The sequence below is a fragment of the Cebus imitator genome, unplaced genomic scaffold (assembly GCF_001604975.1).
Source record: "Cebus imitator isolate Cc_AM_T3 unplaced genomic scaffold, Cebus_imitator-1.0 Scaffold106, whole genome shotgun sequence".
NCBI classification, from domain to species: Eukaryota; Metazoa; Chordata; class Mammalia; order Primates; family Cebidae; genus Cebus; species Cebus imitator.
Window position 1 is genome coordinate 3,025,893 of NW_016107421.1, and position 16,621 is coordinate 3,042,513.

Below are 16,621 nucleotides of genomic sequence, written 5' to 3' on the forward strand. Positions count from 1 at the left end.
GTCCGTTCCATCCACCTGTGCAGGCGCCCCTCACACAGAGGTCAGCTCTTTCATAAAACTTAAATACGTATCGAACCCCGTTACTCATCCCGAATACATTTCAGGATGTGTGCCGGGGAAGAGGATGAGCAAAGGCCTGCCTTCCTGAAGCTTACGCTCACAGGGAAGGTGTCCCATAAACCAAAAAACACACATGGAGCATGTCATGTCCCCGTGTGGAGAGAGCCACCGGGCACAGGGGGCCGGGAAGGACTGGATTTGCCAGTGTCCTGCTTGGGGAAGGCCTCTCTTGGGGCTTCCTCCTTTGGCTTCTGGAGTCTAAAGCTTCCTGGTGTCGCTTCTACCTGCCTAGCAGAACCGCTCAACATGGTTCCCCATTTAAGGCAGCAGGGATGAGCTATATGGATGCTGCCGATGCTAGTGTGACCACTTTGATCCCTGTCCACTGATGTGGCACCTCCAGGGCGCTTACGGAATGAAGGGGGAGTGTGATCAGTAGCACCATCACTTAGGAGGTGTGTCCCCTGGGGAGAGCCGGGTTTTAGCGAGTGCAAGGTAAAGCAGGCCTTCCAGAGTGAGATCGCTGGTGCAAGGGAGCTCATGCGGACAGACCAAAATTCCGACGAAGAGGAGTGCGTGAGGTGGAAGACGAGAAGCCCTGGGTGGGACACTGCAGGCTTTCCCACTGTTGGTATTCGAGGTGTTTGAGACTGTTCGTGCCGCCTCCACCACCCCCAGTTTGATACCCAGAAACGACTCCAGCCATTGCCAGCGGTCCTGGGTGGGGGCTTCTAAGTGAGAACCGGTGGATCTGTGGGAATCCAGAGTCCCCTGCGGCCGGAAGTGCTGGTGTGGAAGGACGCGAAAGGGAAATGCTGACGGGTTGGCTGTGGCCGTCTCTTAGGGGAAGGTGGGTGGTGTTATTTCTGAGTGCTGCCTCCTTCCCAAGACTGCCATTTAGCTGCTTCCTCCAGGTGAGTCTGGGATTCTCCCTGAATTATAAATATTCCAAGATATGGAGAAAGCTTGGAAATGAGAGGGCCCTGTCCCTGTCAACTATTTTGCAAAAAGTTCCCACAGCTAAAAGTGGGGGAGGGGCCCAGAAACAGACATGCCATTTTGCTTTCCAGAAACAGGATTTCTGAGCTAGGTACCAGTGAGTCTGGTCTCACCCAGGTGGGATTCTGAATTTGATTGTGAAAGGGGTGCTTTGTGTGCACACAGAAAAGGAAACAGATGTATTTGAACAGGGATAGTTTATTTAAGAGAATGGGTAGACATCAGATAGATGTCCCTGTATTGTTAAGTTGTCAAAAATATGTGAGTTGGGTACCCATATAGTCCTCGGCAGAGTATTTGAAGAGATTGTTCCTTGGTCTCTTCACAAGCCAGTTGAAAGATGTGTGAGCCAAGCACAAAGACAGCGTGATTCATTTGGGCTGAGTGGTCACTCGTAGACTCTTCCAGGAGCGGATTGGAGCATCTGGAGTTGCAGGCTCTATCTTGACTCCACCCTGTTCATCTTTTTCATGGACGTGGATGAATATACGGAAGTAGATGCTCAGAACAGCCAAACATAACTAAGACAATTGTGACGAGTAACAACGTATAGACTTAGAACACAGAGACAGACTGACAAAGTGGTGGCCTGGAACAGAGAGCCACGCGGGAGACCCACCAGTGCCTGTGTGGGAAGCCTGCCGTGTGAACGATATGGCTAATATGTGTGTCCTGAGTGTCTTAGAAATACTGGTCTACACCTGTAAAAACAACCACTCGATACCAGGAGAGAGTTCATGCCCTAATACACCTACTGTGGGCTCAGCACCGCACAAGTCACCAAAGGGGAGGTGAGCACTGGTGGTGGCCTGGGCGCAGGCATGCTCGTTACATTTGGATAAGCGACTGGCAGCCACGTGCAGAGAAGGTCCCAACTGTGTACTTCATAGGAGTTTAGAGATGGGAAATGTAACTTTGGGAGAGAGTGTTACAAACCCAGAGTGACAGAAGGAAGGGCACACCGTTGGGGATGAACATGGCCTGTCAAATTGAGAGGACGCCCAAGGGACAGAGTAAAAAAAAATACGATTTTAATAGAATAATATTACCTAATAGTGGCCCCGACAGCAGCGGAGAGCTGTGTTTGCCTGTTCTGCTTCTCTGCCTGCAGTACGAGGGTGGAGCCCTCTGAGGACAAAGACCGTCAGGGTGACCATTGTTTTTCAAGACCAGGCACCACACCTGGCAGAGTGGGCTCCTAACTCTGAGTATTCGCTATTGAGACTGTGGCTTCAAGGGTTAAGGAAATCACCCTTTAAGGAATAATGGGGTTAAGGAAAGGTCTAGGAAAGTGAGTATGAAAGATCTCTGGACCTCTGAGGACAAAGGAAGCAGTGGAGAGGGAGGAATGAGTGGGAGTGACCTGGCCAGGACACCTGAGGATGAAAGGTGGGACCAGGACAAGCTAGGAAGGTTCCTTTAGCAAGAGAGGGGAACCCGTTCCTCTAGGGATGGAGAGAGGGGAGCCCCCGTTCCTCTGGGGATGGAGAGAGGGGAGCCCCCGTTCCTCTGGGGATGGAGAGAGGGGAGCCCCCGTTCCTCTGGGGATGGAGAGAGGGGAGCCCCCGTTCCTCTGGGGATGGAGAGAGGGGAACCCATTCCTCTAGGGATGGAGAGGGGTGCCCCCGTTCCTCTGGAGATGGAGAGAGAAGAGCAGGTTCCTCTGGGGATGGTGAGGGCAAAAAGACTGCTATAGGAGCCGTGATGGTGAAGTCACAACAGAGGTGCCCCAGGAAGCTGACGGCCAGATTGCTTCCATTGACGTTACCTCCCACCTACTGCCAGGGGACAGTGACCTGTTCATGTGCCTCTGCATCTAAGGATGTGTGTGCATAGGGAGCACCTCCTGCCTGGTAGAGGGAAAGTCGCTGAGACATCAAATGGCCACGTTTCCTGCAACTCCTTAAAGTGGTTAAGGGTGCTTCCGCCTTTTGTGGGTGAGGGTCCACCCACAGGGAGTGCACACGGTTGACACAATTGCAGAGGTCTCCTGCCATCCAGTGTTGCCTGGGCTGTCCTGCAGGAGCCCTGGGGGGCCCTTCACCCCCTTCGAAGAGGGCGCCCCACAGCCCTCTTCTTCCACGTATGATGGGTGCGTGCAGTGAAGGCTGAGCCTTCCAACCGTGCAGCCAGGCGCCTCTGCCTTGGGACGGCCAGGAGCATGCATCGGGGCGTTCTCGGGACCACATGTGTTTCTCAGATACCTTAAATTATATGTTTTTACATTTCTCAGCATATGCTAACATTGCCTAGAACTTCACAAAATAAAAATGTTTTCAGTCCATTTTGATTTCCAGTATCTTTGTAAACCCTGCAGTGGCTCCCATTTCCCGCAGAGCACAGGCGAGGGTCTCCACGGTGGCCTGCGAGCCCCTCCTGTCCAGTGCCACCTTCCATAGGCCTCTCCTACCCACATCGGCCACTGCCACTCTGGCCCCAGCTCCATTTCTGGAACATACCAGGCTGTCTCCTTACAGCCAATCTCTGGCTGTTTCTCTGCCTTCATTACCTTCTCACTCCTCTGCCGTTGTCAAGTCTTGACTCAGTGTCCCCTGCTCATCGAGGCCTGCCCCAGCTACCCTATTTTAGATGACACCCTCATCACTGCCACTTCTCTCCAACTTCCCCACCTGCATGCCTGGCATTCCATTCTGTCTTTCCCATGACTCTTACCAGCTTCCGATGGACTCTTGGTTCTGACCTGGCTGCCACGTCACTGTTGCTCCACTTTAAGAGTTGCCATTGGGGCAGGAATGTCTGTCTGTTTCTCCTCAATCAGTGGTGGGTGCCAAGCATCTCAAAAGCCACTGGCCCACAGTCAGTGCACAAAAAATAGCATCCGAAGGGGCTGAGTGCACGGCTCACGCCTGTAATCCCAGCACTTTGGGAGGCCGAGGCAGGTGGATCATGAGGTCAAGAGATCGAGACCATCCTGGCCAACATGGTGAAACCCCGTCTCTAGTAAAAATACAAAAATAGCTGGGCATGGTGGTGCATACCTGTAGTCCCAACTGCTTGGGAGGCTGAGGCAGGAGACTCACTTGAACCTGGGAGGTGGAGGTTGCGGTGAGCCGAGATGACATCACTGCACTCCAGCCCGGATGACAGCGCAGCTGCGTGGGGCGTGGGTGCAGCGTGCTGCACAGAACTCTGACTTTGGGCTTAAAAATGCTGAATTGTGGAATAAAAACTTTTCAAGACTCGAGGCAGGCACCACCTATTTTTCCTGCACTTTTTCCGTGCACTGTTCCACCCTGGTTGAATTATATGTGTTTCTGGTCATTTCGTACTCCTCCGGCCTTCTCTTTGATAAAGATACAAAGGGACTTAATACATGGAGAGCTTCACTTGTAGTGAATAATCACCTGTGCTGGTTTCGAAACTTTTCTGAGTAGCTTCAATGAATCAAAAATTGGCAAGCCTGCTGTATCGACTTCCAAACACTGTTGCTGGACATTGGGGAGAGAGAGAAAAAATAGCATAGAATTTTTCACTAATAATAAAACAGGATGAAGTTACAGTCATCTGTGGTATTGAGGCCAGAAGAAAGAATCAGGAATTCCTTATCCTGTGCACCCACAGGAATCAAACCCATTTAAGTTGGGATTTCCAAATGTATTCTTCAATGCATTCTTTTCATTTCTAATATATCAAGGTGATTCTAAGAAGAGAAAGATAACTAAAAAGCGTAAACTCACCCCCTCCCTTTTGCAGAGCTCCAGTCATGCAAAGGAGAGAAGGAGAAATTATCTATGGCATGATAGTGATAGAAAAATAAGTGTGTGTTTTTAGGGAGCGGGTGGCACAGTAGAGCACGGGGGGTTGAGCCCACCTCACCCCGAGCCTCCGGGCCTCCAGCCCACCAGCACGGTGATGGGATGTTGCCTGCGGGGCTCCATGCAATACGGGAGGGGCGTGGCTGTGCCCTTTCTGCCTAGTCTACTTTGTAAGTGCTCACCATCTGCATTTTTTTTTCTTTTTGCTTTTTCCGGTCCAATGGCAGACACAGGGCTGGGTGACTCCGTATGCTCCAGCCCCAGTATCTCCAGCACCACCAGCCCCAAGCTCGACCCGCCCCCCTCCCCTCACGCCAACAGAAAGAAGCACCGAAGGAAGAAAAGCACCAGCAACTTCAAAGCCGATGGCCTGTCCGGCACTGCTGAAGGTAAGGGCTCCAGGGTGGGAATCTCCACTTCGGAAAATGCTTTGTTATTTTTCAAATGTGTGAAATTAGACACCCTAAGAAGCACAAATGCGCAGTATTGCTGGTCGCCACCTGTGCTTTCTGTTTGCGAGGTGGTACTAGAGGGCCCTTGGGACCTTCTCATCACCATCTGATTCTCAAATGACTCAACCAAATCCGCCGTCTCACTCCTGGCCGCTGTCACGGTGGCTGGTAGGAGTGCTGGTCTCCCGGCCATGAGCCTGATCCGGTTCTGAGGTCTCGCCCTACCCTGGCAGCCTGGGCGAGTGTCCTCTCTAGCCAAAGTGGGCCATGCTGTGTGACTCTGCTGCGGACGCTGCCCACTTCTAGTTTAGGAGTCTTCTCTGATATTGGCTACTCTTTAACCAGACACCTGCCTTGATTTCAGCTTTTAGCAATGTGTTATGCTAAACGCCTCTTTTGCTAACGTCTATCAACTCTTTCTGGAATGTGCACTCTGTTAATATTCCAGTTGTCACAGCTCCTCATGAGTCTCCTTTCACCTGAGTCCTTCCTTAGTTTTTATTGCCACTGATGGCTGGATGTGAGCGTCCTGAAGTGGCTCCTTCAAATGAATTCCCCTTTTTTAATTTCCATAGATGGAAGCAGAGATACGTGAGTGCACACGTACACACGTACACCACATTATGAGAGGTAAAATTAATGCAGTTGTAACAAACAAAGGAGCACTTGAAAGGAAAATCAAAGTTTCCGAACCTCGTCATAACATGAATTGTTAACCGTGAGGCCGACAAGAGTAAGAGTCTGTCTTCAGCAAGGGTCTCGTGCACCCGGGCGTCACCTGCATGGCCTCCGCCCTTTCTCTTTCTCTATGGCTGCCATGCTTTTTCCAGACACTCTGCCAGTTTGAGTGTTCAGACCGGTGAGCTGTCAGCTGGTGGCCACGTTAGAGAGAGTGCCCCATGCCTTCCACATATCCAGAGTGGAGTGTGTGAACCCAGGGTGTATGTGTCAGCAGGGAAGGGGTGGAGCAGGGGGTGTGCCTTGTGTTTCTGTAACGCCTGAGGTGGGAGCAACGTTTCTTTCATCATGAGGAAGCTGAGGTTTGGAGCTCTGAGTAGCCCGCCAGCCTCCCCAGAAGGGTTAGAAGCGTTTCTCCTTCAGCACATTTCTTCCTGTTTTGCCTTCTAAGCTTCCTGTTAACATATGTAGCCAATAAAAACCGATTTTTCGGCCAGGCACGGTGGCTCATGCCTGTAATCCCAGCACTTTGGGAGGCTGAGGCGGGAGGGTCACCTGAAGTCAGGAGTTCAAGATCAGCCTGGCCATCATGGTGAAACTCCATTTCTACTAAAAATACAAAAATCAGCTGGGTGTGGTTTCAGGCACACGCCTGTAATCCCAGCTACTTGGGAGGCCGAGGCAGGAGAATTGCTTGAACCAGGAGGCAGAGGTTGCAGTGAACCCAGACTGCACCACTGCACTCCAACCTGGGCAACAGAGTAAGACCCTGTCTCAAAAAAAAAACTATTTTTCTCATGTTGTGGTAAGTGAGGACAATTCCACTAAGTCAGCAATGGTGGAAAATAATGAAATAATAAGTCTGAGAAGCCACGGAGGCCACTGACATTCCCACTGAAAAAGGATTCAGCCACAAGTGCTTTATGTTGATAAGATTCCATCAACCATTTGGCAAAAATTACCTGCCAAGCACATGCAGCCACGCCTCCCTGATTGGGAAGAAAGTTAGCCTCTCCAGGGTGGGCAGCCTGTGCCCTCCACCCTGCCAAGCTGCCCACACAGGGGTGGGGGCCAGATTCCCTTTAGGGACAGGCCATGCGCTCATTTTCACAGGTACATGTCTTCTTGCGTTTGTGTTTCCAGCCGAGGTCTGTGACTTTTTTTATACACAACCTGGTAGGAACTGACTGTTACCACTTACATGCACGTTCATGATCCCACCCACCTGTTGACTGCTGCGTGAGCGAGTTGGTATGGGGAGGTCCTGCCATGGATGAGTGGCATTTCTGCACGTTTAACTGAGCAGCTGGTACTACCCTGTGTTCCGATCAGCACCGGTGAGCCTGAAGGAAGTTTGACAAGTGACCGTGAGCATGTTGGACACCTGATGTTTCAGGTCCACTTCCTGAGTGAATGGGACTATACGTGGGTGCCAGGCAGTAGTGGACAGCCAGGCTGAGATGCAGGCTCTGTCCAGGCAGCCACCGTGGGCCTCTTTCCTTAAAGGGGTGACACCAGTAGAAAGATTTCAGGCACCATGGAAACTCCCAGATGAGGAAATCACAAGAGTGTCTCAAACATGGATGTGTAAGTGGGCGGCCTGTGTTCAGAAGCCCAAGGCGGAAGTTTCCCGGGAGCCGCCTCACGCTCTGCGTAGGGAGGCAGTTCTCTACGTCAGCGGCTATGACATCTTTCCTGTAGAAAATAAGCCATAAGTTACTTATAAAATGTATCATTTTTCCCTAGGAAAAGACTACACAAGTCATTTTTGTGAAACAATCTATATTTCACTTTTTGAAAGCCAAATTCTTCTCCCAAATTGTAACATCTCTAAAGTCAGGACACATCATTTTAGATTCATTTAAATATTTTTAGACTAATTTAGATATTTTTAAGATTTATTTACTATTGCATTTTTATATATAATTTTATAGTGAATATAGATATATTTACTGTACTTTTATTTACTGTTAGTTCCTTGAAAGTACATTGTGTAAACCATCCAAATTAAACATTCTGTTCTTGAAATTAAAGCTAGCTATATATGTTTTATTTTACTTACTTATTTACTTACTGTATTTTTGAGACAGGGTCTCACTCTGTCACCCAGGCTGGAGTGCAGTGGTGCAGTCATGGCTCACTGCAGCCTTGACCAGGTTCAAGTGATCTTCCCACCTCAGCCTCACAAGTAGCTGGGACCACAGGCAGGCACCATGATGCCTGGCTAATTTTTTTTGGTTTTTTGTATTTTTATAGAAACAGAGTTTCACTCGGTTTTGCCTAGGATGGTCTTGAACTCCTGGGCTCAAGCAATTCTCCTGCCTCAGCCTCACAAAGTGCTGGGACTATGGGCGTGAGCCACCACTCCCAGCCTGTATTTTATGTTTTCAGAATACTATTCAATGATAGGAAACCATTTCTACTCCTCTTTTCTGCAAGGCTCTGTGACTGGTTACACTAGCATATTCTCTGTCACCTGACCAAGTGCTGAAAAGTTGGAATTGCAGATATAAAACATTCTGTAGAAGATATGTGTAAAGTAGTTGAATTTTATGGCTTTTTTAGCATTCCTATTGGAACAAATAACTAGATTCAATCTCTTCAGGGTGTAAGAAAAAATTCCATTGAAGTTAGCAAATTCGTCTGGGTCCTTTGAATCCATTGGTCAATAGAATCCATTGAAGTCAGCTGATTCATCAGAAACGAGATGGGGCTTGCAGGCCGGCTCACTGAGGGGAGTTCCCGTGGGACTGTCTGCAGAAGTGCAGGGAGAGCGATGTGTGTGGTGTAGAACTGGGGTGTAATGGGGTGAAGAGAGGGCAACCGTTTGGGAAAGCGTCCAGCTAGGAGCTGTGGCCTTCCAGAGAGACATGTCTAGCCGTGGTGACAGGGAAGGCGAGGGTGACCTCACCCTTCTCTGTCCCACTGGTTTCCAGTGGCTCCTCCTTGACCGGATCCAACCAGAAGCCAAAAGGCCTGAGAGCCCACGGATGCCAGCCACACAGTTGGCTCCCAGGGCCAAGACAGAGCCAACAGGAGCCGTAGTGTCCGTGCCTTTCACAGCACCTCCTGCAAGCCCCTGAAGCCCGTGTCATGCCACTCTGCTGGTGTTCTGCCAGCACAGGAAACTAGGGCAGGGGTGTGTGCTACCGCCATCATCCCCCAGGGTCTGGCCTTACCCCGACCCAGGGAACCCTTGCAGCTTCCTGAAGGGACCTCAGCGCCCTTCTCCAGCTGGGTGCGACAAGGACCCTGCTAGAAGGTCTTCCTAGACTCCCAACCAAGCACAGAGGTTCTGACCCTGGCCATTTCTTACCTCTGTGGCGCGCTTATTCAGAAAGTAAAGGCTAAAAGTAGGAATCATCAGTATTTGCTGCTGCAAACCCGGAAACACTGTGTCCACACGGGCTTCTGGGTGACCAATGGAAGTAGGGCCGCCCCTGCCCTTGAGTTTCCCCCTGTGCTGGTCCTTGCTGGGCGCTTTTTGCTGAAGAACAGCCGCTACATTGTGCACCAGATGGCAGAGGGTGTGAAACCTCAGCTTAGGGAGAGCATCTCTTTTCTTAACATTTACAATTTAGAATGGATTGGATGAATCTGGAAAGTTACAGCAGCAGAGACTGTGACTGGAGAACCCCTTACCTTTTTGTGTCTTATTTCGGGCTGTCAGGATTAACAGGAGGTGTGTGGATGACAGAGCCCGTCACTGGGCCCTTGTGTCACACATGGGCTGCATGCTGCATGATCCTTGCAGACCAGTAGAAGGAAATTGAGATGTGACTGGACAGGATGGCGACGGGGCCCGAAGCCCGTGAGTGGAGGGAACGGGAAGTCACCAGGGAGAGAAGGGTGGTGATGAGGACAAGTGCCAAGAGGCATGATGACTGGGATTGGCTGGTGGAAGGTCTGCCGAGCAAGGGGAGGTCCCAGCTTGTCCTGGATGGCCCAGGTGGCAATCATGGGACTTGACAGGTAGAAGTCTCCAGGAGATGGACTTTGGTTCTGATGCTTAAAGCTCTAGGAAAGGCTGTAGGAACTGGGGCCACCTGAGAGGGAGTGACCCCGACCCTGCATGGGGTCAGCATGGGTTGGACCACGGTAGAGGAGCCCGAGCTCTGGAAGGTGACTGCACAACAGCCCTGGATTCCCGGCCAGGTCCAAGTTTCAGGGTGTGTGCCAGGGAAAAGCGCCTGGGCAGTGGGATTTTTCCAGATCTTTAATGCCTTGTCACCTCTTGGCATTGTCTTTGAATTACAATACTTTTTCTGGGCATCTTCTTATCTCGGGTCCAGTAGTGAGCTTGTCATCGCTAAAATGAACGGCCTCTGCAGTCCCATTCTGTGGCCCCGAACCTGGTGGCTCTCGTTAGTTTTATAACATTCATGCAAGTTTGCATCAAGTGCTAATTTCCCTGTTTCCCCAGTGAAAAGGCTGAAGTAGAGAGAGGTTAAGTGGCTTTCTTGTCCAGGGTCAGGTTGCTGGTAGGTGACAGAACTGTCTCTTGATTCTCTGCCTCAAACTCTTTCCACCAGGCAAAAAGCAAGTCTTTGAGGTGTGTGGAGCTGCTTTTGAATCTGGGAGTGGGGCACACTGAATAGCTTCCTTGATATTTCTCAGATTCCATGTAAAGACACTGACTTTTATATATGGCTCATAACATCTAGAAGTTGTGTAGCAAAGATCTTTCTTTAAAAATGCAGGACCAGGCTGGATTTACCCCATCTTATTATACAAGAGGGTATGCAGAAATCCTGGTGTTCTCCCCCCCTTGGGTTCACAGCGCTTTGTTCTAAAGGTCTCAGAAGGGAATTTATTTTATCCTTCTCATCTTATTCCTTTGGTTGTTCATTCTGGTCTTTATCGCACCATTGTGTGGTTGATCCTGGATGGAGACTGAAAGATTCTGCTGTAGAGGGTAAGTCACAAACGGGTCTCTCTCTGTTACGGTAGAAAATGAATTGCTCATCATAGCTGCACTCAGTGAGCAATGACATGTTGACAAATTTCATTAACTCTAAAGTCGCAGAGGTCACCCAGGACTTAGTTTTCCTTTACTCTTTCAAAGGAGAACCTGAAATTGTGGATCATTTTATTCTTCCATCAAATATTAAGCAACCACCACAGGGAAAACACTGTGTGTCTGGCTCCATAGGAGACATTGAGAAATCAAACTCAGTTCCTCTCTCTCTCCAAGGAGTTTAGAGCCTGACTATGGAGATAAGACATGCAAGAAACTGTACCGAGGATATCATGCAGAATATTCAAGAAAGGCATGGGAATTCAGAAGACGCACAGAAACGCATTGAGTTGTGAAATTTAGGGAAGGCTAACCTGTTGTAGAGCTTAACTTTTATTGTGCAGATTTAGCAGGTAATGTTATCTTATTTAATAAAACTGCAGAAAGCATCATTTTTTCATTAAATGTTGTCTATTTGCAACTTAAAACACCAGTGGTGGTGATTCAATTAGTCACAAAATGGAGTTTTGTCTTTACTTAGATGCTAAGAAACAGATGTTGCTATTCTTCATCAGTTACCTTTTACCTTAGGACTTTTTTTTTTTATTATTAATTAGTTGATGTTTCGAAAGGCACTTTGGAGAGAAATTAAAGAATTGTGCATGCGTAACGTACACTGTTGGGTTTTGTTTTGTTTTGTTTTTGCGTGCATACTCATTATTACAGGAAAGCAATATATGTGGGTGCGTGGAAGCTCCCAGTTTATCTGTCCCCGTCCAGTTAGATGGACTATGATGCAGCTTGAGCCGCTGCTGTGTAATTTGGGGATTTCGCATACCGTGACTGGGAGGACAGTGTGTTTGTTTTGTTATTTAGAATGTAACAAGGTTGTAAGAGTCTTCCTAGCACGAGGTTCTCGTCTTTTCCCCCTCTTGGGGTACAGTTAGTGTGCACGTGAGCTCATGGCTGGTAAGGAGTCAGGGCCCGGGAGCTGTGATCTCCATGTTTATTTCCTGTCTACAAGGGCTTTCACATTGAATTCTGTGTTACTTAGAGGTGGCCGGAGGGGAGATCCCGTTGTGCAAGGGTTACTGTCATGCGTCACTTGGGTTTTCTCCTTTTCATCTCCGTGAACATTCCACCGGCACCTCCCATGTCTGCTCCTTTTTAACGTTGGCAGCCACCCTGGAAAGGGAATGAAAAGTCTCCACAATCAGCTCCGTAAAATCTGCATCATCCACAGTAATTTTGGATATAATAAGGACTTCTTAATTAAACTTCCTTATTAGTGAACCACTGGTTAGCCCCTCGGAACAGCTGAGTTGAACAGTTCACAATAGCGAATGTGGAAAACCAAGAATCAGAGCATCTTCCTGGAAGATGCACTAGCAGGGCAGCCATTGGACTCTGCTGAGGGTACCAGGAGACTGGCTGGGTTTCATCACCCTTGAGCTGTCCGTGATGGGAGACACCATGTGTCCTGATGGACTCGCTTCCTCCCCGCAAGCTAGACCACTTTTCCAAAGAGAGTTTGTTCTCAGATTATAGCTCCAGCTTCCGAGAGAACGAACTTGCTAAAATTGAGTAGATCATCTGGGCTTACTGTAGACATTGACATTGTAGATTGAGCACAGTTGACTCAGAAGCCATCCTGCAGGGTACAGTCTGGCCGCCGCAAACACACACAAGCCGTAAGCACTCTCAGATCCTTTGTGGAAGCCGGCAGGTCAGAAATAAACAAAGATCAGTCCATAACAGCAGGGGCAGCCAGAGCAGAGCTTTCCCATCAGGATGAACCAACGAGAAGGATTTTCGGTAGTGGTTTGGGTTTTTGTTTGTTTTTGTTTTCAAGCACACACAGACTTAAAGCGGTTAGATTCAGGTCCAAGAACATTCATTGAGCATCTACTGCATGCAGGAATTTTGTCTGTTACTGGATGGTACAGTAACTGAGGTGGCCCGGCCGTCAGGATGCACACAGACTCGTGGAGAAAGCAGGAACATGCTGGGAAGCTTGCTCATGCAGGAGCACAGGGCACCCCCAGCTGCCTGGAGGATCTCAGGGAGGTTCCCTGACGGGGCTAGGCACTCATACGCATTATACAGAGAATGAAATATCGGCTATTCTAAGGAGGAAAGAATCTGAAAAGCCAAAACAAGTGAAATCTTGTAAGGAGGTGGCTTGGAGCTCCTGCGGGTACCCAGGCGACTCCTGACACCGCAGACAAGCGTCCCTTAGTCTCTGGCCCCACAGAAGCATAAACCCGCCTTTGAAAAATGCTGACTACTCACAAGGCCCCTTTCTAAGATAAAGAAATGTCATGGACCTCAACTCCTTTTTTTTTAGCTAGACTTAGAGGTGCCCTCCTATCAATGGAGCTCAGTTAGCCCGAGCTCACAGGCTCCGGTGTCCATCAGCAGAGAACTTAGGGCACCGTGTTTTCCTCTGCACCCTGGGATTGGAATTCGGGCTAGCTTGGGAGACCCTGAGTTGGTCAGCTTTCATCAGAGTCTAGGATCTGTCGTGAAGTCATTTTCTTGATGGTCTCAAAATGTTGGCGCTCTCAGGGTCTTTGAGTGTCATTTAAGTCGCAGTGAAATTACGGTCCACTTGGACCAAGGTCCTGAAGCTGGGAGAGGGGCTGGTTCCGGCGGCCAGTGCTGTTCATCTTGTGTCTTCCTTACTCTAAATCCTCATCTGCTCTTCACACGCTCCTCTGCTGCGTGTATGTTACCACACAAAGTACAGGGATGCGGACTGAAACGCTGAGCAGCAGGTATGAGAGGTTCACATCTCATGCATGAGGGTGTTTCTCTTGGCCCCAGCAGCCCTCAGATGTTCGCATGCTCTGTTACACACAGGCGGCCTGGGCTTCGGGAAGTAGAGACGCCCAGGGGGTTATGTTTTCAGATGTTCTAGCTGAGCACGCTTAATAATGAAACTAGGCAGTGTTTTATCTCACAGGCAGTGGCGACTTCATCCCTCTTTCTAAAAATGTAAAACAAAAGGAGATGTTGACTAATGTGAAACTTAGTCTATGTGGAAGCAACTTGGCAAATGGAGAGGATGAAATAAAACTGCACCTCCCGTTCGTCCTAGTCAGCCTGCCATGTCAGAATGCCGCACCCTGGGGGCCTAACCAGCAGAAACTCATTCCTCATGGTTCTGTAGGCTGCGAAGCCCAAGGTGACGGTGCTGACTGACTCCATTCCTGGGGAGCGCTCTCGGCCTGGCTCCCAGGTGACTCTTTCTTGCTATGTCCTCACTTGGCCCTTCTGTATGCACATGCAGTGAGAGAGAAGCTCTTCTTTTTCTTATAAGAACACCCATCCCTTATAAGAGGGCCCAGCCCTCCTGACTTCACGTAACCCTCATCACCTCCCAAAGGCCCAGTCTCCAAATACCAGCACGTTGATGGGGTTGGGGTGTTAGAGCTACAACATGTAAATTTTCTAGGGAGACAAACATTCGGTCCATAACAGCAACTTTCTATTCCTGGCTGTGGGATAATGTCCCTGTGGCCCCACCCGCTCACCCACCCACCATACACCGTCTAAGGAAAGTATTTCATGGACTCTCTAAGGTCAGAAACTGCTCGGACAGATCACAGCTGTCCTTTCCCCGTCACTCTTCCCTCCTGAGTCTTGGATTTGTTGTCAGGAGGCATCATCCAGCACGAAGGAAGGACACTGCCTGCTCTTGAACATGCACTGCCTCATTGCATCCTTAAAACAACCCTGTGTAGTGGTGGCAGGTGGCTGGTGGCATTTCTGTTGTCACAAATGAGAAAGAGGGTTGAATGAAGTTGAGTAACTTGCCCAAGGCCAGCAGGTGAGTGGCCTCAGGGACTTGGAAGTCTGTATTTTGCTTTGCATTTCATCTGTCAACCTGGAAAGGGCTTCAGGGGACTGGAGTAGGAGAAGAGCCTTCTGCAGGCCTCTGACTCTCCAGGTCCTATGGCTGGCTCCCAGACGTGCTTTTCCCTCTGTGTGTGTCCATTTCTGCAGCACAGCAGGGCCATGCCTATGGCTCCCCACCACTGCCCTTGCAAACTGGGAAGCAGTCATTCCTGTGCTGGTTTTCTCTGGAGGCCTGTTGTGTTGTGCTGTGGCTTCCTTGCAAACACATGCATGCACATTCTGATACATTTAAAAAAAAGATGCAAGTCCCTGCTTCAGCTGCTTTGCAGGCAGTTAGATCCTGTGGGATTACATGGGCTGTGTTATGGGGGACATCTCTCTGGACATTTTTTTGGATTTAGGGACATTTAATTCAAATGCAGTGAACCCAGTTTTTCTGTTCATTTTAAAGTTGATAGGCTTTTTTTTTTTTTTCTTTTTCCAATGGAGTCTTGCTCTGTCACCCAGGCTGTTGTATAGTGGCATGATCTTGGCTCACTGCAACCTCTGCCTCCTGGGTTCAAGTGATCTTCTTGGTTTTTTTTTTTTTTTCTTTTGATGAGGGAAGTGGGTTTTTTTGTTTTTTCATTTTTCTGAGATGTGGTCTCATGGTGTTGTCCAAGCTAGTCTGAAATTCCTGGTCTCAAGCAATCCTCCCACGTCAGCCTCCTGAGTAGCTGGGATTTACACTCATGTATCACCATAGCCAGCTAGAGTGTGCATTTCTAAGGGCAGTTTGAGGTTGGAGAGATGAGGGTCGTGATTGATTAAGCACACCACCCCCCCGCCATTATTCATTTGAATCCTGCATTGCTGAGTTAGGTTTTAATCAAATGCCTGTCTCTCCTGGCTGCGGGGTCCCATCATAGTTAGTGACTGGCTCTCATTTTATCGAGATGTGTTATTAATGCTTTGCAGAAGGTGTGGTTGGGGTGAACTCTGTGTGTTTGTTTTGCAATCTTTGCTAACACCCTCCTGCCTTTCCGCTCCACCCCTTTCTCGTCCCAGACACAGGCACCAGGGTGTGGAACCAATGAAAGAACAGGCACAGTGAACGCTCCGGCAGGCCTTGCTGCGCACGCACACACAACTTCACAAGGGCCTCTGTGCACGTGGGGCCTGGAGCAAATTGGCCATTTGTCTGTGGGGTAATGGGCTTTGCTGCAATATGAAAATCTATCAAATGGGCAAAATCAATGACATTGTATCAGAGTTCATGAAAAGTGCCTACTGCACACAGTTTAATTCTATTTAATTTTTTTAAGTGGGAAAAAAAGCAAAGGGAACATGTTTTAGTTTTCTCTTAAGCTGATTTCGCTCTGCTTTTTCTTAAAAGTGCCTTTCTAGTTGCCACACAGTGATGTGATCATTATCTGCCACCTCGTCGCCTTGCTGCCTCTGCATGCAGTAAAATACAAAAAAAAAAAAGAGAGAGCGAGAGAAAGCAGGGGCGCTTGTGAAGTATGACTCCCTATCCCAAGACTCATTGCCCACGATTCGTACCGCTTGACAGTAATGATCTTATTACAGTACTGTGGACCTTGAAGAGATTTCATGAGGAGAGTGAAGGGACGAACCTCCGTGTAATCAAGTGGCGCTGAATATTCCACGCGTTTTTGATCACACACTGATTGGGCACAGTTTTAGCCCATCTTCTAGTCAATTATGCATGGCCCCTGTGCTCCTCGAATAGTCGGAAACATTGATGGCTGTTGTCTGGGTTTTGGCAGGCGGCCAGGGGTTTGAAGTGCCTTGTACATCGTCATCCCAGCATAAGTGCTTTTTAGTTGGAATTGATT

At 49.0% G+C, this 16,621-nt stretch overlaps 1 protein-coding gene across 12 annotated transcripts in view; it reads left to right on the forward strand.

Annotated features, from left to right (window-relative positions):
• Window positions 1–16,621, forward strand: part of AGAP1 (ArfGAP with GTPase domain, ankyrin repeat and PH domain 1) — a 617,831-nt gene that overhangs the window by 457,318 nt on the left and 143,892 nt on the right. For 11 of the 12 annotated variants that reach the window (XM_017537728.2, XM_037741753.1, XM_037741754.1 and 8 more), the window contains one exon: window positions 5,063–5,224. The exons of the other annotated variant lie outside the window; for it this stretch is intronic. In XM_017537728.2, the coding sequence (XP_017393217.1) occupies window positions 5,063–5,224 (162 nt within the window). The remainder of the gene's footprint in view (window positions 1–5,062; window positions 5,225–16,621) is intronic. 12 annotated transcript variants of the gene reach the window in all.